The sequence below is a fragment of the Pseudophryne corroboree genome, chromosome 3 (genome assembly GCF_028390025.1).
Source record: "Pseudophryne corroboree isolate aPseCor3 chromosome 3, aPseCor3.hap2, whole genome shotgun sequence".
In the NCBI taxonomy this organism is placed as follows: domain Eukaryota; kingdom Metazoa; phylum Chordata; class Amphibia; order Anura; family Myobatrachidae; genus Pseudophryne; species Pseudophryne corroboree.
The window spans coordinates 244,225,750-244,248,785 of NC_086446.1; the positions used below are offsets into that span (position 1 = coordinate 244,225,750).

Genomic DNA, 23,036 nt, shown 5'->3' on the forward strand with positions numbered 1-23,036 from the left:
CTTCCTGATCCTAACTGTTCTGGTCACATAAATCTTCAAAGCCCTGACCACATCCAGGGACTCGGAATCCTCCAAGTCCCGTGTAGCCACAGGCACGACAATAGGTTGGTTCATATGAAAAGATGAGACCACCTTGGGCAGAAATTGAAGACGAGTCCTCAACTCTGCCCTATCCACGTGAAAAATCAGGTATGGGCTTTTATATGATAAAGCCACCACTTCCGAAACCCGCCTTGCAGAAGCTAAGGCCAACAACATGACCACTTTCCAAGTGAGGTATTTCAACTCCACTGTTTTGAGTGGTTCAAACCAAGGTGACTTGAGGAAACTTAATACCACGTTAAGGACCCAAGGCGCCACTGGAGGTACAAAGGGAGGCTGAATATACAGCACGCCCTTCACGAAAGTCTGTACTTCAGGAAGAGAAGCCAATTCTCTTTGAAAGAAAATGGGTAAGGCCGAAATTTGAACCTTTATGGACCCTAATTTTAGGCCCAAATTCACTCCCGTTTGAAGGAAGTAAAGCAGACGGCCCAACTTGAACTCCTCCGTAGGAGCAGCTCTGGTCTCACACCAAGAAGCATATTTTCGCCATATACGGTGATAAAGTTTCGACGTCACGTCCTTCCTAGCCCTGATCAGGGTAGGAATGACCTCCTCCGGAATCCTTTTTTCCGCTAGGATCTGGCGTTCAACCGCCATGCCGTCAAACGCAGCCGCGGTAAGTCTTGGAACATACAGGGCCCCTGCTGCAGCAGGTTCTGCCGTAGAGGAAGAGGCCACGGATCTTCTGTGAGCAACTCTTGCAGTTCCGGATACCAAGTCCTCCATGGCCAATCTGGAACAATGAGGATTGTTCTGACCCTTCTTATTCTTATTATCCTCAACACCCAAGGTGTCACCAGAGTGCCTACCGCAACTGCCTGAGTGTCTCTTGATCTGGCGCAATACCTCTTTAGCTTTTTTGTTGAGGCGGGACGCCATCATGTCTATCTGAGGCAGTCCCCACCGATCCGTGATTTGTGTGAAGACTTCTTGATGAAGTCCCCACTCTCCCGGATGCAGGTCGTGCCTGCTGAGGAAGTCCGCCTTCCAGTTGTCCACCCCCGGGATGAACACTGCTGATAGTGCGCTTACATGGCCTTCCGCCCAGCGTAGAATCCTGGTCGCCTCTGCCATGGGCACTCTGCTCCTTGTGCCGCCTTGGCGGTTTACATGAGCCACTGCCGTGACATTGTCTGACTGAATCAGAACCGGTTTGTTCCGAAGCCATTCCTCCGCTTGGTGTAGGGCGTTGTATATGGCCCTCAACTCCAGGACGTTGATGTGGAGACCAGTCTCTAGGCTTGACCAGAGACCCTGGAATTACTTCCTAGTGCGAGAGCTCCCCAACCTCGGAGGCTCGCGTCCGTGGTCACCAGGACCCAGTCCTGAATGCCGAACCTGCGACCCTCCAGGAGGTAAGCACTGCGCAGCCACCACAGGAGAGACACCCTGGCCCTGAGAGACAGGGTGATCCGATTTTGCATGTGTAGATAGGACCCGGACCATTTGTCCAATAGGTCCCATTGAAAGGTCCTTGCATGGAACCTGCCAAAGGGGATGGCCTCGTATGAAGCCACCATCTTCCCCAGAACCCTCGTGCAATGATGCACTGAAACCTTTTTTGGCTTTAATAGGTTCCTGACCAGAGCTACGAGCTCCCGAGCCTTCTCCACTGGAAGAAAAACTCTTTTTTGGTCTGTGTCTAGAATCAGGCCCAAAAAGGCCAGACGCGTTGCAGGGACTAGCTGGGATTTCGGTAAATTGAGAATCCAGCCGTGCCTCTGCAACGTCTTCACGGACAGAGACACGCTGTCCAGCAACTTCTCCCGAGATCTCGCCTTTATGAGGAGATCGTCCAAGTACGGGATAATTGTGACGCCCTGCCTGCGCAGGAGCACCATCATTTCCGCCATTACTTTGGTGAAAATTCTCGGGGCCGTGGAAAGACCAAACGGCAACGTCTGAAATTGGTAGTGACAGTCCTGTACTGCAAATCTCAGGAACGCCTGGTGAGGAGGGAAAATCGGAACATGAAGGTACGCATCCTTTATGTCCAGGGACACCATCCAATCCCCTCCCTCCAGGCTGGCGATGACCGCTCTGAGCGATTCCATTTTGAACTTGAACCTCTTCAAGTACAGGTTTCAGATTTAAAATGGGTCTGACCGAACCGTCTGGTTTCGGTACCACAAACAGGGATGAATAATAACCCTCTCCTTGCTGGAGATGAGGGACTTCGACTATCACCTGTTGAATGTACAATTTGTGAATTGCAGCTAACACCAGCTCCCTCTCCGACGGGGAAGCCGGCAGAGCCGATTTGAAAAACCGGCGAGGAAGCATGTCTTCGAATTCCAGTCTGTATCCCTGGGAAACAATCTCTATTGCCCAGGGATCCACCTGTGAGAGAACCCAGACGTGGCTGAAAAGACGAAGACGTGCCCCCACTTGATCTGACCCCCCCCCCCCCCGGAAAGCCCCAGCGTCATGCGGTGGACTTTGCTAGTTCCCAAGAGCAGAAGTCCTCCCCTAATTCAGCAGAGTGCAGCTTTTTTCCCTTGCCTTTACCTCTGGCAACGAAGGACGATCCTCATGCCTTCTTGCTTTTATTGGAACGAAAGGACTGCATTTGATAATGCGGTACCATCTTAGCATGCTGCGGGGGAACATAAGGTAAAAAATTTGATTTACCGGCCGTAGCAGTAGAGACAAGGTCCGAGAGGCCTTCTCCAAACAACTCCTCCCCCTTGTAAGGCAATGACTCCATATGCCGCTTTGAGTCGGCGTCTCCCGTCCACTGTCGGGTCCACAAGAGTCACCTAGCAGAAATAGACATAGCGTTTATTCTGGAGCTTAGTAAACAAATGTCTCTCTGAGCATCCCTCATATACAAGGCAGCATCTCTGATATGTTCAATGGTCATTAGAATGGTATCCCTATCTAAGGTGTCAATCTCCGTAAATAAGGAGTCTGCCCATGCCACGACAGCACTACAAACCCAGGCCGACACCATGGCCGGTCTAACGATAGTTCCTGAATGTGTGTAAATGTGCTTCATGGTAATTTCCTGCTTGCGATCAGCAGGATCCTTGAGGGAAGCAGTATCCGGAGAAGGCAGTGCCACCTTCTTGGATAAGCGTGTCAGTGCCTTGTCTACTTTAGGCGTAGATTCCCATCGTATCCTATCCTTCTGTGGAAAAGGATACGCCATAAGAATCCTTTTGGGAACATGTAGTCTCCTATCCGGAGACTCCCAAGCCTTTTCGCACAATTCGCTTAGCTCAAATGAGGGCGGAAACGTGACCTCAGGCTTTTTCCCTTTATACATGTGAACCCTCGTGTCAGGGACAGGGGGTTCCTCAGTGATATGCAAAACCTCTTTTATGGCAATAATCATGTATCGAATACCCTTTGCCACCTTGGGCTGTAATTTTGCATCCTCATAGTCGACACTAGAGTCAGTATCTGTGTCAGCAACCTGGGATATGGGGCGCTTTTGAAACCCTGAAGGTCCTGGCGCCACAGGGACAGGCACGGTCTGGCTACCTGACTGATCCCTAGCTTCAGCCTTGTCTAACCTTTTATGCAGGAGATTCACATTTGCATTTAAGACATTCACCATATCCACCCAGTCCAGTGTCGGCGTTACCGACGGCGACCTGACATTCAAACACTCCCCCTCCACATGAAGCGAGCCTCTCGTCAAACATGTCGACACACACGTACCGACACACACAGGGAAACTCTTTTCTGAAGACAGTATCCCCTTTAAGGCCCTTTGGAGAGACAGAGAGAGAGTATGCCAGCACACACCCCAGCGCAATGACCCTGGAGACCAACACAAAATGTTTTTCCCCAAGCAGCGCTGTATAATATCTTATCCGGCAATTATGTGCCCCCCCCCCCCTCTCTTTTAAACACCCCTTCACCGTGTGTAAGCAGGGGAGAGTCCGGGGAGCTTCCTCTCAGCGTTCTGTGGAGAGAAAAATGGCGCTGGTGAGTGCAGCTCAAAGTTATTGAAAAATGGCGGGGGCTCTTTTATATACATGTACAGTGCCCACCTGTACATGTATATTGTCTTTTGCCATAAGAGAGGTGTTCTATTGCTGCCCAGGGCGCCCCCCCTGCGCCCTGCACCCGTACAGTGACCGGAGTATGTGAGGTGTATGGGAGCAATGACGCACAGCTGCGGTGCTGTGCGTTACCTCAGTGAAGCTCTGAAGGCTTCTGCCGCCCGAGACGTCTTCTGACTTCGTTTCTTCTGGCTCTGTGAGGAGAACCGCGGCGTGGCTCTGGGGGTGGACGCCCAGTAAGAACCTGTGTTCACCCCCTCTGGAGCTAATGGTGTCCAGTAGCCGAGGAAGCAGAGCCTATCATTTAAGAAGGTCTGCCCCTCTCTCCTCAGTCCCTCGATGCAGGGAGCCTGTTGCCAGCAGTGCTCCCTGTAAAAATGTAGAAAAATTCCAAACAAAAATGCTTTCTAGGCAGAGAACTCAGGGGAGCTCCCTGCAGTGCACCCATCTCGCTCTGGGCACAGTGTAAAACTGAGGTCTGGAGGAGGGACATAGAGGGAGGAGCCAGTGCACACCCAGAATACAAAGCTTTCTTAAAGTGCCCTATCTCCTGCGGAGCCAGTCTATTCCCCATGGTCCTTACGGAGTCCCCAGCATCCTCTAGGATGTTAAAGAAATAAATAATATTTTGTCAGAGCAATATCACACACAGACACATGAGGTATACTACAGGGCCTGACACTTACAGGGGTATCCTCATTGTGCAGAGTCTTGCTGTACTCCCTGCACTGGATTACCATTAGGGGTAATGTTCTGACCATAACCACAAAAGCAGATCTCTGGCTTTAGAACTTTCTCGCTCACCCCTGATCCATCTCCCTGTACTCTCACCCTCCTGTTCACTGTTCATAGTAGCACACGGGGCAGTAGAAGCAGGGATAGGGTCATATGAGCCTATTCTTCACATTTCCATATTTAAGGGGTACTGTTCCAAGTAACTGAGGTCCCATTACCTTTTTGAAATCAAGAACCGGACATCTATCCCCCTCACATAGTATAAAAAGCTCACACTATTTTGTCATAGTATACGTGCTATTCGGATACTATGCATATTTCGCTCGACATTGCATATGCTTGATTATATTTATATTATGTATCCAATACCCTCACCTGCCATATTTTTGTCTTATCTTGTTCATGTTGTGTATTTCAACTATATGTATCCTGTGTGTAATTAATACAGCCTTGACAAACACGTAATTAACAGGATAGTTTCCTATCCACCATTGAGAATCACTTAAAATATAGGCTGATACACATTTTGTATTTTTACACGTTTTGATATATTCGTTTTTGTCACATTTCTGCATTATTGTATTGTCCAATTTGTATGGATATCTATGTATATAGAAATCTGGAATGCTACTTTCCAGGAAGCAGAAGGAATGATTATTTGTAATGAATGGCAATAAAAATGTAATGTTTTAAATAAAATTTAAATTTTAAAACATGCCCCAGCAAAAAGTCTTCTTTTTCTTCTACATAATATTAGCACCACGTCAACACTTTTTCGTCGACATTGCATGGTCAACAAATCGTATACATGTTAAAGAGGGGTATACAGTGAACTTAAAGGGATGCACACTGTCAGCAACAGGTAGACTGTAGCATTTAAAGGATTGTCAAACGTTAAGAGATTTAGGGGTCTATTCAATTGAAGTCGGAATTGCCGTCAAGTCGGAAAGAAGGCAGTTTCTAACTTTTTTGGGGGGCGAATCAGGATTCAACCTATTCAATGGAGCTGCCGTTTTTCCGACTTGTCTGCAATTCCGACTTGTAGGAAACACATGGATTGGCGGATTAGCCGCGGGTCCATGTGTTTTGTCGAATTAGCAGCCAATTCAGACAGTTTTTGGCCTGTTTTCGACAATGCTGATCCGACTTTTTTTTTTTTTTTTTTAAGTCTGATCAGCATTGTCGAAAAAACGGGCAAAACCTGTCGGAAATGGCCACTAATTGAATACTGCACTGTCGGAGAGGATCCAACATGCATTGAATAGACCCCATAGTATGTGTGAAGACTCCCCGTACCATTAGATCGCCACCAGCAGCCTGAAGTGTTGACAAAAGGTAGGATGGATCCATGGATTAATGATCAAGCCAGATTGTAACTCTACCATCTGCATGTCGCAGCAGGAAAGTAGATTTGTTAGACTAGGCAATATTTTTCCAATCTTCAACTATCCATTTTTGGTGAATATGTGCCCCTTGTAGCCTAATGTTTTCTGATATTAGCCGAGAGGAGTGGAAACCATTGTGGTCTGCTGCTGCTGTAGCCCATCCACTTGAAGGTTTTAATGTGTTGTGTGTTGAGAGATGCTCTTCTGCAAACCACAATTGTAATGCATGGTTATTTAAGTTACTGTTGCAGTCTAGTCATCTTGAACCGGTCTGGCCATTCTCCTCTGATCTCTCTCATTAATAAAGCGGTTTTGTTCACAGAACTTTGTCACCTGATGTTATTTGTTTATCCTTGAAATGTATAGACCACCAGTTCTGAGACACTAAAACGTCCCCTCTGGCACCAATAATCATTCTCCCATCAGAGTCACTTAGCTCCCATTTCTTTCCCGTCTTTGTGTTTGGACTGAACAAATGCTGAACCTCTTAACCATGTCTGCACGCACTGATCCACAAAATTACAGGTGTACCTAATGACGTGCCCACTGTTTGGGTTTGCATCTATGCAGAGAAAAAACTTCTGTTTACCTTATAAGCTTCCTTTTGAAGTCCCAGCCATAAACCCCCCCATCTCCAGCATAGCGAGTTCCAGACACAATATCAAAATTATCTTGTTTCTGTTTTCTGCAAATAAAAAAAAAGGTGTTATTTTAAGTAGATAAAACGACAAAAATAAGAATTTACTTACCGATAATTCTATTTCTCGTAGTCCGTAGTGGATGCTGGGGACTCCGTCAGGACCATGGGGATTAGCGGCTCCGCAGGAGACAGGGCACAAAAATAAAGCTTTAGGATCAGGTGGTGTGCACTGGCTCCTCCCCCTATGACCCTCCTCCAAGCCTCAGTTAGGATACTGTGCCCGGACGAGCGTACACAATAAGGAAGGATCTTGAATCCCGGGTAAGACTCATACCAGCCACACCAATCACACCGTACAACTTGTGATCTGAACCCAGTTAACAGTATGACAAAACGTAGGAGCCTCTGAACAGACGGCTCACAACAATAACAACCCGATTTTTTTGTAACAATAACTATGTACAAGTATTGCAGACAATCCGCACTTGGGATGGGCGCCCAGCATCCACTACGGGCTACGAGAAATAGAATTATCGGTAAGTAAATTCTTATTTTCTCTAACGTCCTAAGTGGATGCTGGGGACTCCGTCAGGACCATGGGGATTATACCAAAACTCCCAAACGGGCGGGAGAGTGCGGATGACCCTGCAGCACCGAACGAGAGACTCCATGTCCTCCTCAGCCAGGGTATCAAATTTGTAGAATTAAGCAAACGTGTTTGCCCCTGACCAAGTAAATGCTCAGCAAAGTTGTAAAGCCGAGACCCCTCAGGCAGTCGCCCAAGATGAGCCCACTTCCTTGTGGAATGGGCTTTTTCTGATTTTGTCTGTGGCAAGCCTGCCACAGAATGAGCAAGCTGAATTGTACTACAAATCCAGCGAGCAATCGTCTGTTTAGAAGCAGGAGCACCCATTTTGTTGGGTGCATACAGGCTAAACAGCGAGTCAGATTTTCTGACTCCAGTCGTCCTGGAAACATATATTTTCAGGGCCCTGACAACGTCAAGTAACTTGGAGTCCTCCAAGTCCCTAGTAGCCGCAGGTACCACAATAGGTTGGTTCATGTGAAAAACAGAAAACACCTTAAGGAGAAATTGAGGACGAGTCCTCAATTCTGCCCTGTCAGAATGAAAAATTAAGTAAGGGCTTTTATATGATAAAGCCGCCCATTCTGACACACGCCTGGCTGAAGCCAGGGCTAATAAAATATTTCACATGGAAGGTGAAGATTCTAAGTCCACAGTGGTGAGTGGATCAAACCAATGTGACTTTAGGAAACTCAAAACAACATTGAGATCCCAAGGTGCCACTGGGGGCACAAAAGGAGGCTGTATATGCAGTACCCCTTTTACAAATGTCTGAACTTCAGGCACTGAAGCCAGTTCTTTCTGGAATAAATTTGACAGGGTCGAAATTTGAACCTTAATGGACCCTAATTTTAGGCCCATAGACAGTCCTGTTTTCAGGAAATGTAGGAAACGACCCAGTTGGAATTCCTCTGTAGGGACCTTCTTGGCCTCACACCACGCAACATATTTTCGCCAATTGCGGTGAAAATGTTTTGCGGTTACATCCTTCCTGGCTTCGACCAGGGTAGGGTTGACTTCATCTGGAATGCCCTTTCAGGATCCGGCGTTCAACTGCCATGCCGTCAAACGCAGCCGCGGTAAGTCTTGGAACAGACAAGGCCCCTGCTGGAGCAGGTCCTTTCTTAAAGGTAGAGGCCACGGTTCTTCCGTGAGAATCTCTTGAAATTCCGGGTACCAAGTCCTTCTTGACCCATCCGGAACCACGAGTATCGTTCTTACTCATCTCCTTGATTCTCAGTACTTTTGGTATGAGATGCATAGGAGGGAACACATACCATGACTGGTACACCCACAGTGTTACCAGAGCGTCCACCGCTATTGCCTGAGGGTCCCTTGACCTGGCGCAATATCTGTCTAGTTTTTTGTTCAGGCGGGACGCCATCATGTCCACCTTTGGTTTTTCCCAACGGTTTACAATCATGTGGAAGACTTCCCGCTGAAGTCCCCACTCTCCCGGGTGGAGGTTATGCTGAGGAAGTCTGCTTCCCAGTTTTCCACTCCCGGAATTAACACTGCTGAGAGTGTTATCACATGATTTTTCGCCCAGCGAAGAATCCTTGCAGTTTCTGCCATTTCCCTCCTGCTTCTTGTGCCGCCCTGTTTTCGGGGGCGACTGCCGTGATGTTGTCCCACTGGATCAATACCGGCTGACCTTGAAGCAGAGGTCTTGCTAAGCTTAGAGCCTTGTAAATTGGCCTTAGCTCCAGTATATTTATGTGGAGAGAAGTCTCCAGACTTGATCACACTCCCTGGAAATTTTTTCCTTGTGTGACTGCTCCCCAGCCACTCAGGCTGGCATCCGTGGTCACCAGGACCCAGTCCTGAATGCCGAATCTGCGGCCCTTTCATAGATGAGCACTCTGCAGCCACCGCAGAAGAAACACCCTTGTCCTTGGAGACAGGGTTATCCGCTGATGCATCTGAAGATGCGATCCGGACCATTTTCCCAGCAGATCCCACTGAAAGGTTCTTGCGTGAAATCTACCGAATGGGATCGCTTTGTAAGAAACCACCATTTTTCACAGGACCCTTTGTGCAATGATGCACTGATACTTTTCCTGGTTTTAGGAGGTTCCTGACTAGCTCGGATAACTCCCTGGCTTTCTTCTCCGGGAGAAAACATCCTTTTCTGGACTGTGTCCAGAATCATCCCTAGGAACATTAGACGTGTTGTCGGAAAAGCTGCGATTTTGGAATATTTAGAATCCACTCGTGCTGTCGTAGAACTACTTGAGATAGTGCTACTCCGACCGCCAACTGTTCTCTGGACCTTGCCCTTATCAGGAAAGCGTCCATATTTCTTTTAGGAAGAATCATCATTTCGGCCATTACCTTGGTAAAGACCCGGGGTGCCGTGGACAATCCAAACGGCAGCGTCTGAACTGATAGTGACAGTTCTGTACCACGAACCTGAGATACCCTTGGTGAGAAAGGCAAAATTTGGACTTGTAGGTAAGCGTCCCTGATATCCAGTGACACCATATCGTCCTGGTTCGCTATCACTGCTCTGAGTGACTCCATCTTGATTTGAACCCTTGTATGTAATTGTTCAAATCTTTTAGATCTCACCGAGCCGTTTGGCTTCAGTACCACAATATAGTGTGGAATAATACCCCTTCCCTTGTTGTAGGAGGGGTACTTTGATTATCACGTGCTGGGAATACAGCCTGTGAATTTTTTTCCAATACTGCCTCCCTGTCGGAGGGAGACGTTGGTAAAGCAGACTTCAGGAACTTGTGAGGGGAAGACGTCTCGAATTTCCAATGTACACCTGGGATACTACGTGTAGGATCCAGGAGTCCACTTGCGAGTGAGCCCACTGTGTGCTGAAACTCTTGAGATGACCCCCCACCGCACCTGAGTCCGCTTGTATGGCCCCAGCGTCATGCTGCGGACTTGGCAGAAGCTGTGGAGGACTTCTGTTCCTGGGAATGAGCTGCCTGCTGCAGTCTTCTTCCCTTTCCTCTAACCCTGGGCAGATATGACTGGCCTTTTGCCCGCCTGCCTTTATGGGTACGAAAGGACTGAGACTGAAAAGACTGTGTCCTTTTCTGCTGAGATGTGACTTGGGGTAACAAAAGTGGATTTTCCAGCTGTTGCCATGGCCACCAGGTCCGATGGACCGCCCCTTTATACGGCAATACTTCCATGTGCCGTCTGGAATCTGCATCACCTGACCACTGTCGTGTCTATAAACATCGTCTGGCAGATATGGACATCACATCTACTCTTGATGCCAGAATGCAAATATCCCTCTGCGCATCTCGCATATATAGAAATGCATCCTTAAAATGCTCTATAGTCAATAAAATATTGTTCCTGTCAAGGGTATCAATATTTTCAGTCAGGAAATCCGACCAAGCCCCCCCAGCGCTGCACATCCAGGCTGAGGCGATTGCTGGTCGTAGTATAACACCAGTATGTGTGTATATACTTCTTAGGATATTTTTCAGCTTCCTATCAGCTGGCTCCTTGAGGGCGGCCGTATCTGGAGACGGTAACGCCACTTGTTTTTATAAGCGTGTGAGCGCCTTATCCACCCTAAGGTGTGTTTCCCAACTCGCCCTTCTGGCGGGAAAAGGTATACCTCCAATAATTTTCCATCGGAGGAAACTCACGTATCATCACACACTTTAATTTATCTGATTCAGGAAAAACTACAAGTAGATTATTCCCACCCTACATAATACCCTTATTTGTGGTACTTGTAGTATCAGAAATATGTAACACCTCCTTCATTGCCCTTAACATGTAACGTGTGGCCCTAAAGGAAAATACGTTTGTTTCTTCACCGTCGACACTGAAGTCAGTGTCCGTGTCTGTGTCTGTGTCGACCAACTGAGGTAAATGGGCGTTTTTACAAGCCCCTGACGGTGTCTGAGACGCCTGGACAGGTACTAATTTGTTTGCCGGCCGTCTCATGTCGTCAACCGACCTTGCATCGTGTTGACATTATCACGTAATTCCTAAATAAGCCATCCATTCCGGTGTCGACTCCCTAGAGAGTGACATCACCCATACAGGCAATTTGCTCCGCCTCCTCACCAACATCGTCCTCCTACATGTCGACACACACGTACCGACACACAGCACACACACAGGGAATGCTCTGATAGAGGACAGGACCCCACTAGCCCTTTGGGGAGACAGAGGGAGAGTTTGCCAGCACACACCAAAAACGCTATAATTATACAGGGACAACCCCTTATACAAGTGTTTTCCCTTATAGCATTTTCACATATGTAATCATATCGCCAAATAAGTGCCCCCCCTCTCTGTTTTAACCCTGTTTCTGTAGTGCAGTGCAGGGGAGAGCCTGGGAGCCTTCCTCTCAGCAGAGCTGAGCAGGAAAATGGCGCCGTGTGCTGAGGAGAATAGGCCCCGCCCCCTAAAACGGCGGGCTCTTCTCCCGGAGTTTGTGAGATCTGGCAGGGGTTAAATACATCCATATAGCCTCAAGGGCTATATGTGATGTATTTTAGCCATAAAAAAGGTATAATACATTGCTGCCCAGAGCGCCCCCCCCCCAGCGCCCTGCACCCTCAGTGACCGCTGGTATGAAGTGTGCTGACAACAATGGCGCACAGCTGCAGTGCTGTGCGCTACCTTATGAAGACTGAAAGTCTTCTGCCGCCTGTTTCTGGACCTCTTCAACTTCGGCATCTGCAAGGGGGGTCGGCGGCGCGGCTCCGGGACGAACCCCAGGGTGAGACCTGTGTTCCGACTCCCTCTGGAGCTAATGGTGTCCAGTAGCCTAAGAATCCAATCCATCCTGCACGCAGGTGAGTTGAAATTCTCTCCCCTCGATGCAGTGAGCCTGTTGCCAGCAGGACTCACTGAAAATAAAAAACATAAAAAACTTTTTCTAAGCAGCTCTTTAGGAGAGCCACCTAGATTGCACCCTGCTCGGACGGGCACAAAAACCTAACTGAGGCTTGGAGGAGGGTCATAGGGGGAGGAGCCAGTGCACACCACCTGATCCTAAAGCTTTATTTTTGTGCCCTGTCTCCTGCGGAGCCGCTAATCCCCATGGTCCTGACGGAGTCCCCAGCATCCACTTAGGACGTTAGAGAAATATATTTAATTCTAAATGCTGAACCCTGAACATACAGTGGCCAGAAGATGGCAGTGAAATACAGGAAGTGCACCATGTCATCTGAGACATGATACAACTCTTTGCTCCTGGAACCTCACCGGCTCCAAGTTACAGTGTAAACCATTTATACGGAGGGGTGTATCAGAGGTTCTGCCCTGTATCCTGATATTTTCACCTTGACATTTACCCTGTTTCCCCTATACAGGGTGTGCGCATGTGACTTTCCTCTGAAACAGCAATGCAAGTCTGGAATTGGATTGCAAATTAAAATCGTAGTGCAAGTTTGCCATGAGAGCGGATTGCAGGACCCAACTCGCACCTAATTGGATTGATCCCATGGACGTAATTTACAACCACTACATAGAAATAAAGCACAGAGACATTCAAGAGATCAGCAGAAACAATATTTTCCCAGTGCTGATTTTTGCCTGTATAGTATTGTGGGACATTGCTTGGCAATTTTTACATGTTATTGCTGCAGCCATTACTTACATTTAATTTACCTTGTTAACTACAGGAAAATATGTAATATATTATGCAGCAGTGTACCAATGAAGGACCACTAAGCCTAAAATGCAAAAATAGCATTTTAAATACCTACCGGTAAATCCTTTTCTCGTAGGCCATAAGGGATATTGGGGACAGATTAGTACGATGGGGTATAGATGGGTCCAAAGGATAAAAAAAAAAAAAAAAATTCTTCCACTGGGTGTGCTGGCTCCTCCCCTCTATGCTCCCTTATAGGTAAAACAGTGCCAGAAGGAGAAAGGACATACTTGAGAGAAGGAACATAACAATAAGTGTTGCGAGATTTACACACCAGCACACCATAACATAACTGGGCCAGCAACAGCTGGCAGCAGAAAACAGTTACAGCTGAACAGGTAACACATAATAGAGAACCTGCAGAAAGTCACTGCTCAGAGACGGGCGCCCAATATCCCTTATGGACTATGAGAAGAGGATATACCGGTAGGTATTTAAAAACCTATTTTCTTTAGCATCCATAAGGGATATTGGGGACAGATTAGTGTGAGGGGACGTCCCAAAGCTTCCAGAACGGGCGGGAACGTGCAGAGACTGCTGCAGCACCGCCTGCCCAAACTGAGAATCCTCTTTGGCCAGGGTATCAAATTTGTAGAATTTCACCCCAAAAAAAAAAAATGTGTTCTCCCTCCCTAAAGCCCCCCCCCCCCCTTCCCAAACCCATAGTTGCAAGGCCGAGACTCCACGTGCAGCAAGAGCCCGGTGACCTTGTAGAGTGGGCCTTCAGAGACGAAGGAACAGGTAAAGCTGCCGACACATAGTCTTGCTGGATAATAAACCTAATCCAGCGAGCAATGGTCTGCTTTGAAGCAGGACAACCCTTTCTTCTGCACATCATAAAGCATAAATAAGGAATCCGTCTACCTGACCCGAGCAGTGCGCCTGACATAGATCTTTAAAGCACGCACAACATCCAAAGACTCCAGAGGAGCCGAAGCGTCAGAACAGGACGGAACCACAATAGGTTGATTCAGGTGGAATGCGGAGACAACCTTCGGCAGGAACTGCTTTCTAGTCCGGAGCACCGCTGTGTCCTCGTAAAAGACCAAGTAGGGACTTTTACACGATAAGGCCCCCAATTCTGAGACGCGTCTAGCAGAAGCCAGGGCCAATAACATCACTGTCTTCCATGTGAGGTACTTGTTTTCTACCGTCATCAGAGACTCAAACCAGGAGGACTGTAGAAATTTCAACGCTACATCCAAAGCCCAGGGTGCCGTAGGCGGCACAAAGGGAGTATACAGTATGTGGAGTACCCCTTGTAAGAAGGTCTGAACTTCTGGTAACACAGCCAATTTCTTCTGAAAGAAAATTGAAAGAAAATTGAGAAAGCTGAAACGGAACCCAGACGTACGACCTTATCCACACCAGCCTGCAGGAAATGGAGGAAATGTCCCAAGTGAAACTTCGCAGGCGGATACGTGCGTTCCAGGCACCAAGAGACATATCTCCTCCAGATAGGATGATAGTGTTTAGAAGTCACAGGTTTTCTGGCTTGCACCATAGCGGCAACAACTTTTTTGGAAAGCCCTTTGTGAGCTAGGATGTTCCGTTCAACTTCTATACCGTCAAACGAAGCCGCCGTAAGTCTGGGCAGACGAACGGCCCTTGCTGAAGATCCTTAGCGGCAGAGGCCAAGGGTGTTATATGGACATGTCCAGAAGAAGAGCTGCGTACTACGCCCTTTGGGGCCAATCTGGCGCAATCAGGATTTCTTGTACTCAGATGTCTGATCCGCTGGAACACCCTTGGGATCAACGGAATCGGAGGGAACAGGTAGACCAGCTGGCAAGACCTGAGGGTCTCTGGTTCGCGAGCAGTAGCAGCGAAGTTTCCTGTTGAGGCGAGACGCCATCATGTCGATATGCGGGTATCCCCACCTGTCGACAATCTGTTGAAACACCTGAGGGTGTAATCCCCATTCCCCCGGGTGGAGGTCGTGGCGACCCAGGAAGCCCGCTTCCCAGCTGTCCACTCCTGGAACGAAAATTGCGGACAGCGCTCTTGCATTTCTTTTCGCCCAGAGAAGTATTTTTGACACTTCTCACATGCAGGACCTGCTTTTTGTCGTTTCCAGACGATTGATGTATGCCTCTGCCGTGGCGTTGTCAGACTGAACCTGGATTGCCTGATCCCTGAGTAGAGGGAAGGCCTGAAATCAGAGCATTGTAGATAGCCCGAAGTTCCAGAATGTTGATCGGAAGTAGGGCCTCTTGGGCAGACCACCTGCCCTGGAACTGCGCACCCTGGGTGACAGCTCCCCATCCTCTGATGCTCACATCCGTCGTGAGGAGGGTCCAATCCTGAATCGTCGACCTTCCAGCAGGTTGGAAGACTGTAACCACCACAGGAGTGAAATCCTGCAATGGGGTGATCGCTGAATCATCCGGTGCATCTGAAGATGTGAACTGGACCACTTGTTCAGGATGTCCAATTGGAGGGGTTATAGGACAAACCGCAGATAGGCCTGATGAGGAGGCCACATTGGGATATGTAGGTAGGTGTCCTTGATATCCAGGGACATGAGGAATTCCTGTTGTTCCAGGCCCGCGATCACCGCTCTCAAAAGATTCCATCTTGAATTTGAAAACCTTCAGGTAAGGATTCAAGGACTTCAGATTCAAAATGGGTCTCACAGACCAGTCTGGTTTTGGCACTACAAACAGACTGGAGTAGTAACCTTGTCCTTGCTGTAGCAGGGGTACTGGAACAATGACCTGGGACTGCACAAACTTATCGATGGCCAGTAGTAGCGTAACGCGCATATCTTCCAAAACTGGCAAGCCGGTTGGCAGGAACTGTCCCAGATGTGGCTGTAGTGATGTAACCGAGCTCCCACCACGAGATCCCCTCGGGGTGGGTGGGCACCGTCATGCCGAAGTCTTTGTGGAAGCTGAACTGGTGCTTTGTACCAGAGAGCCAGCAACGGCTGATTTCTTAGGCTTACCTCTGGAGACTCTAGCTGCATTGGAGGCACCCCGGGCCCTAGAACGAAATCTGGAGGACCGAAAAGGACTGAGTAGACGGTCCCGGGTAGGTATGCCTAGCAGGCGGAGCCCCAGAAGGGAGAAACGTGGATTTTTCAGCAGTAGCTTTGGAGATCCATGCATCCAATTCAGCTCCGAAGAGCCATTCACCTGTGAAGGGAAGGGATTCCACATTACATTTGGAGTCAGCATCTGCCATCCACTGACACAACCATATGGCTCTGCGTGCAGACACAGCCATGGCAGTGGTTCCAGCATTTATATTTCCAATCTCTTTAAAGGGAGTCATAGAGGACTCTTGCCATGTCCTGAATGTGTTTTAGGAAAGTTACAGTAGTAACCAAGGTCATATCACCCGAAAGACCCTCTTGAATCTGAGTAGCCCATGTATGAATGGCATGCGTCATCCAGCAACCAGCAATGACCGGTCTTTGAGCTACACCTGCAGCAGTGTAGATAGATTTCAGAGTGGTCTCCATTTTCCTATCCCCTGGGTCCTTTACCGTAAAAGAGCCCGGAGCAGGGAGCACCTCCTTTTTAGAAAGGCGAGAGACTGAGACGTCTACTGCTGGAGATTGTTCCCAGAATTTTCAGCCTTCAGGGGCAAATGAGAAGGTATTTAAAAACCTTCTGGACACCTGATATTTTTCATCTGGATTTTTCAAAGCTAATTTAAATAAATCATCCAATTACTTGGAATCAGGAAAAGTTACTGTCAGTTTGTCTTGAGGGAGTAAAAAAAATGACTGCTGATTAGTAGCTTCCTCCAGGAGGAGCTTTAATACATCCCGTATGACCAATATGAGGGGTTTTATACCCTGCGTAGGGGTGGAATCCCCACTTATGGGATCCCCATACACCTATACAGCGTCAGAATCTGATAAAATTGCAGGTAAAGCACATTTTGTTGCACCTGTAGTAGAGAGCAGGGGATGGAAGCATCAGCCTTGGCAGTTAGGCTAGCTATTTCTTGTTGCAGTTCTTGTTGGCATTGGCAGCGAGCCGAGATGACATATTGACATCATAGTATTTATATTTCCCAACCAGGAAGGCTCTGGACTCTCCTCCATGTTATTAGCATTTTGTGATGACTGACTACACTGCTCACAGGATATGGAGCCCGATGAAATAGGGGAGAATCTGGCATTACATACATTGCATGACTTGCGTTTCACCACAATGAAATACAGAAACAATACACATACAACACAGACTGAATACAATACAAGCCTGCCCTATTGCATGTGAGAGGAGATACAGAAGAGAGGACACCATCGCACCCATCGCTGTACAGCCCCAGTGAGACGGTCAGCGTTTTATGTAGTAATAGATAACAGTTATACCGCTGTACAGAAAACTCCCCAGAGGAATGTAAACTGTGCACTAATAGCGGCTCTCCACCTCTACATCCGGTACTAGTGATCCTGTGACAGTTATGGAGGAGCTGTGTGAGGCTGCTGCTGCTTATGCAGAGGAAGGCGCCAAAATGCCACTGAGACCGTTCTGATGTAGCTCTGCCCCCCACTATGGCGCAGGAGCTACTAATAAGTTTTATACTGGCTATGTAGCCTCACATAAATGCTTGGTACAACACACCTCCCGCCAGTCTCACGCAGGGGCACCCGCGGGTCCCCACCAGGAGGGACCAGTATGCCTCACCCACGCTTCTGCCGCACAATGAACCGGGGCCCCCGGTGTGCGGCAGTGCCCCGCTGAACAAACAGCCCCTTAGGACGGTGGTCCTGCAGCAGGGAGGCGGTTCAGCACCTCATGAGGCTGGTGACCATCCCCTCTAACTCCCACGGCGCAGGTATGCTGTTGCCCAAACAGCATACCAAAATAAGTAAAAGTTTAAATAAAATTGAAGAAAAACTCTGGAGCTTGCAGAGTGTGCATCCTCTCCTGAGGACACTTTTTTCTAAACTGCCTGTGGAAGGGAGCATAGAGGGGAAGAGCCAGCACACCCAGTTGAAGAAATTTAAAAGTGCACTGGCTCCTTTGGACCAGTCTATACCCAATCGTACTAATCTGTCCCCAATATCCCTTATTGATGCTAGAGAAAATAAGAATTTACTTACCGATAATTCTATTTCTCGGAGTCCGTAGTGGATGCTGGGGTTCCTGAAAGGACCATGGGGAATAGCGGCTCCGCAGGAGACAGGGCACAAAAAAGTAAAGCTTTACTAGGTCAGGTGGTGTGCACTGGCTCCTCCCCCTATGACCCTCCTCCAGACTCCAGTTAGGTACTGTGCCCGGACGAGCATACACAATAAGGGAGGCATTTTGAATCCCGGGTAAGACTCATACCAGCCACACCAATCACACCGTACAACTTGTGATCTAAACCCAGTTAACAGTATGACAACAGAAAGGGCCTCTTAAAGATGGCTCCTTAACAATAACCCGAATTAGTTAACAATAACTATGTACAAGTATTGCAGACAATCCGCACTTGGGATGGGCGCCCAGCATCCACTACGGACTCCGAGAAATAGAATTATCGGTAAGTAAATTCTTATTTTCTCTATCGTCCTAAGTGGATGCTGGGGTTCCTGAAAGGACCATGGGGATTATACCAAAGCTCCCAAACGGGCGGGAGAGTGCGGATGACTCTGCAGCACCGAATGAGAGAACTCCAGGTCCTCCTTTGCCAGGGTATCAAATTTGTAAAATTTTACAAACGTGTTCTCCCCCGACCACGTAGCTGCTCGGCAGAGTTGTAATGCCGAGACCCCTCGGGCAGCCGCCCAAGATGAGCCCACCTTCCTTGTGGAGTGGGCTTTTACAGTTTTAGGCTGTGGCAGGCCTGCCACAGAATGTGCAAGTTGAATTGTGTTACAAATCCAACGAGCAATCGACTGCTTAGAAGCAGGTGCGCCCAACTTGTTGGGTGCATACAATATAAACAGCGAGTCAGATTTTCTGACTCCAGCCGTCCTTGCAATGTATATTTTTAAGGCTCTGACAACGTCCAACAACTTGGAGTCCTCCAAGTCGCTAGTGGCCGCAGGCACCACAATAGGTTGGTTCAGATGAAATGCTGATACCACTTTAGGGAGAAAATGCGGACGAGTCCGCAGTTCTGCCCTATCCGAATGGAAGATTAGATAAGGACTTTTATAAGATAAAGCCGCCAATTCAGATACTCTCCTGGCAGAGGCCAGGGCTAGTAACATAGTCACTTTCAATGTGAGATATTTCAAATCCACCTTTTTCAATGGTTCAAACCAATGGGATTTGAGGAAATCTAAAACTACATTTAGATCCCACGGTGCCACCGGAGGTACCACAGGAGGCTGTATATGCAGTACTCCCTTGACAAAAGTCTGGACCTCAGGGACAGAGGCCAATTCTTTTTGGAAGAATATTGACAGGGCCGAAATTTGAACCTTAATGGATCCCAATTTGAGACCCATAGATAATCCTGATTGCAGGAAATGTAGGAAACGACCCAGTTGGAATTCCTCCGTCGGAACCCTCCGATCCTCGCACCACGCTACATATTTTCGCCAAATGCGGTGATAATGTTTCACGGTGACTTCCTTCCGTGCCTTAATCAAGGTAGGAATGACTTCTTCTGGAATGCCTTTCCCTTTTAGGATCTGGCGTTCAACCGCCATGCCGTCAAACGCAGCCGCGGTAAGTCTTGAAAAAGACAGGGACCCTGCTGTAGCAGGTCCCTTCTCAGAGGTAGAGGCCACGGTTCGTCCGTGAGCATCTCTTGAAGTTCCGGATACCAAGTCCTTCTCGGCCAATCCGGAACCACTAGTATTGTTCTTACTCTTCTTTGCCGTATGATCTTCAATACCTTTGGTATGAGCGGCAGAGGAGGAAACACATACACTGACTGGTACACCCAAGGAGTTACCAGTGCGTCCACAGCTATTGCCTGTGGATCTCTTGACCTGGCGCAATATTTGTCCAGTTTCTTGTTGAGGCGAGACGCCATCATGTCTACAATTGGTCTTTCCCAACGGTCTATTAACATGTTGAAGACTTCTGGATGTAGACCCCACTCTCCCGGATGAAGATCGTGTCTGCTGAGGAAGTCTGCTTCCCAGTTGTCCACGCCCGGGATGAACACTGCTGACAGTGCTATCACGTGATTCTCCGCCCAGCGAAGAATCTTGGCAGCTTCTGCCATTGCACTCCTGCTTCTTGTGCCGCCCTGCCTGTTTACATGGGCGACCGCCGTGATGTTGTCCGACTGAATCAACACCGGCTTTCCTTGCAGGAGAAGTTCCGCCTGGCTTAGAGCATTGTAGATTGCTCTTAGTTCCAGAATGTTTATGTGAAGAGACTTTTCCAGACTCGTCCATACTCCCTGGAAGTTTCTTCCTTGTGTGACTGCTCCCCAGCCTCTCAGGCTGGCGTCCGTGGTCACCAGGATCCAATCCTGAATGCCGAATCTGCGGCCTTCTAATAGGTGAGCCTTCTGCAACCACCACAGAAGTGACACCCTTGTCTTTGGTGACAGGGTTATTCGCAGGTGCATCTGCAGATGCGACCCTGACCATTTGTCCAACAGATCCCTTTGGAATATTCTTGCATGGAATCTGCCGAATGGAATTGCTTCGTAAGAAGCCACCATTTTTCCCAGGACTCTTGTGCATTGATGTACTGACACTTTTCCTGGTTTTAGGAGGTTCCTGACCAGATCGGATAACTCCTTGGCTTTTTCCTCTGGAAGGAAAACCTTTTTCTGAACCGTGTCCAGAATCATTCCTAGGAACAGCAGACGAGTTGTCGGGATTAAATGGGATTTTGGAATATTCAGAATCCACCCGTGTTGTCTTAGCACCTCTTGAGATAGTGCTAAAGCTGTCTCCAGCTGTTCTCTGGACCTTGCCCTTATTAGGAGATCGTCCAAGTATGGGATAACTAATACGCCTTTTCTTCGAAGAAGAATCATCATCTCGGCCATTACCTTGGTAACGACCCGAGGCGCCGTGGACAATCCGAACGGCAGCGTCTGAAACTGATAGTGACAGTTTTGAACAATGAACCTGAGGTACCCCTGGTGTGCGGGGTAAATCGGAACGTGTAGATACGCATCCTTGATGTCCAAGGATACCATAAAGTCCCCTTCTTCCAGGTTCGCTATCACTGCTCTGAGTGACTCCATCTTGAACTTGAACTTTTTTATGTAGAGGTTCAAGGACTTCAGATTTAGAATAGGCCTTACCGAGCCATCCGGCTTCGGTACCACAAATAGAGTGGAATAATACCCCTTTCCTTGTTGTAATAGGGGTACTTTGACTATCACCTGCTGAGCGTACAGCTTGTGAATGGCTTCCAACACCCTCTCCCTTTCGGAAGAGACGGTTGGTAAGGCAGACTTCAGGAAACGATGAGGAGGATCCGTCTCTAATTCCAACCTGTACCCCTGAGATATTATCTGCAGGATCCAGGGGTCTACCTGCGAGTGAGCCCACTGCGCGCTGTAATTTTTGAGACGGCCCCCCACTGTCCCCGAGTCCGCTTGAGAGGCCCCAGCGTCATGCTGAGGTTTTTGCAGGAGCCGGGGAGGGCTTCTGTTCCTGGGAAGGAGCTGCCTGTTGGTGTCTCTTCCCTCTTCCTCTGCCTCGTGGCAGGTACGACAAGCCCTTTGCTCTCTTATTTTTGTAGGAGCGAAAAGGCTGCGGTTGAAAAGTCGGTGCCTTTCTCTGTTGGGGAGTGACTTGAGGTAAAAAAGTGGATTTCCCGGCAGTAGCCGTGGCCACCAAGTCTGATAGACCAACTCCAAATAACTCCTCCCCTTTATACGGCAAAACCTCCATGTGACGTTTTGAATCCGCATCGCCTGTCCACTGTCGTGTCCATAAGGCTCTTCTGGCTGAAATGGACATAGCACTCACCCGAGATGCCAGTGTGCAAATATCCCTCTGTGCATCACGCATATAGATAAATGCATCCTTTATTTGTTCTAACGACAGTAAAACATTGTCCCTATCTAGGGTATCAATATTTTCAATCAGGGATTCTGACCAAACTACTCCAGCACTGCACATCCAGGCAGTTGCTATAGCTGGTCGTAGTATAACACCTGCATGTGTGTATATATTCTTTTGAATAACTTCCATCTTTCTATCTGATGGATCCTTAAGTGCGGCCGTCTCAGGAGAGGGTAACGCCACTTGTTTGGATAAGCGTGTGAGCGCCTTGTCCACCTTAGGGGGTGTTTCCCAGCGCGCCCTAACCTCTGGCGGGAAAGGGTATAATGCCAATAACTTTTTTGAAATTATCAACTTTTTATCAGGAGCAACCCACGCTTCATCACACACGTCATTTAATTCTTCTGATTCAGGAAAAACTGTTTGTAGTTTTTTCACACCATACATAATACCCTGTTTTACGGTATCTGTAGTATCAGCTAAATGTAACGTCTCCTTCATTGCCAAAATCATATAACGTGTGGCCCTACTGGAAAATACGTTTGAATTTCTACCGTCGTCACTGGAATCAGTGCCCGTGTCTGGGTCTGTGTCGACCGACTGAGGCAAAGGGCGTTTTACAGCCCCTGACGGTGTTTGAGGCGCCTGGACAGGCATTAATTGATTGTCCGGCCGCCTCATGTCCTCAACTGACTGTTTAAGGGAAGATAAACCATCACGTAATTCCACAAATAAAGGCATCCATTCTGGTGTCGACCCCCTGGGGGGTGACATCTGCATATTTGGCAATTGCTCCGCCTCCACACCAATATCGTCCTCATACATGTCGACACCACGTACCGACACACACCGCAAACTCACAGGGAATGCTCTAATGAAGACAGGACCCACTAGCCCTTTTGGGGAGACAGAGGGAGAGTCTGCCAGCACACACCACAAAGCGCTATATATACAAGGGATATCCTTATATTAAGTGCTCCCTTATAGCTGCTTTAATATATATATATATAGCCATTAATGTGCCCCCCCTCTCTGTTTTACCCTGTT

The 23,036-nt window shown here is 48.2% G+C and overlaps 1 protein-coding gene across 1 annotated transcript in view; it reads right to left on the reverse strand.

Moving 5' to 3' along the window:
* Window positions 1-23,036, reverse strand: part of DPM1 (dolichyl-phosphate mannosyltransferase subunit 1, catalytic) — a 121,076-nt gene that overhangs the window by 64,345 nt on the left and 33,695 nt on the right. The window contains exon 6 of the mRNA XM_063958964.1: window positions 6,828-6,923. Coding sequence (XP_063815034.1) covers window positions 6,828-6,923 — 96 coding nt within the window. The remainder of the gene's footprint in view (window positions 1-6,827; window positions 6,924-23,036) is intronic.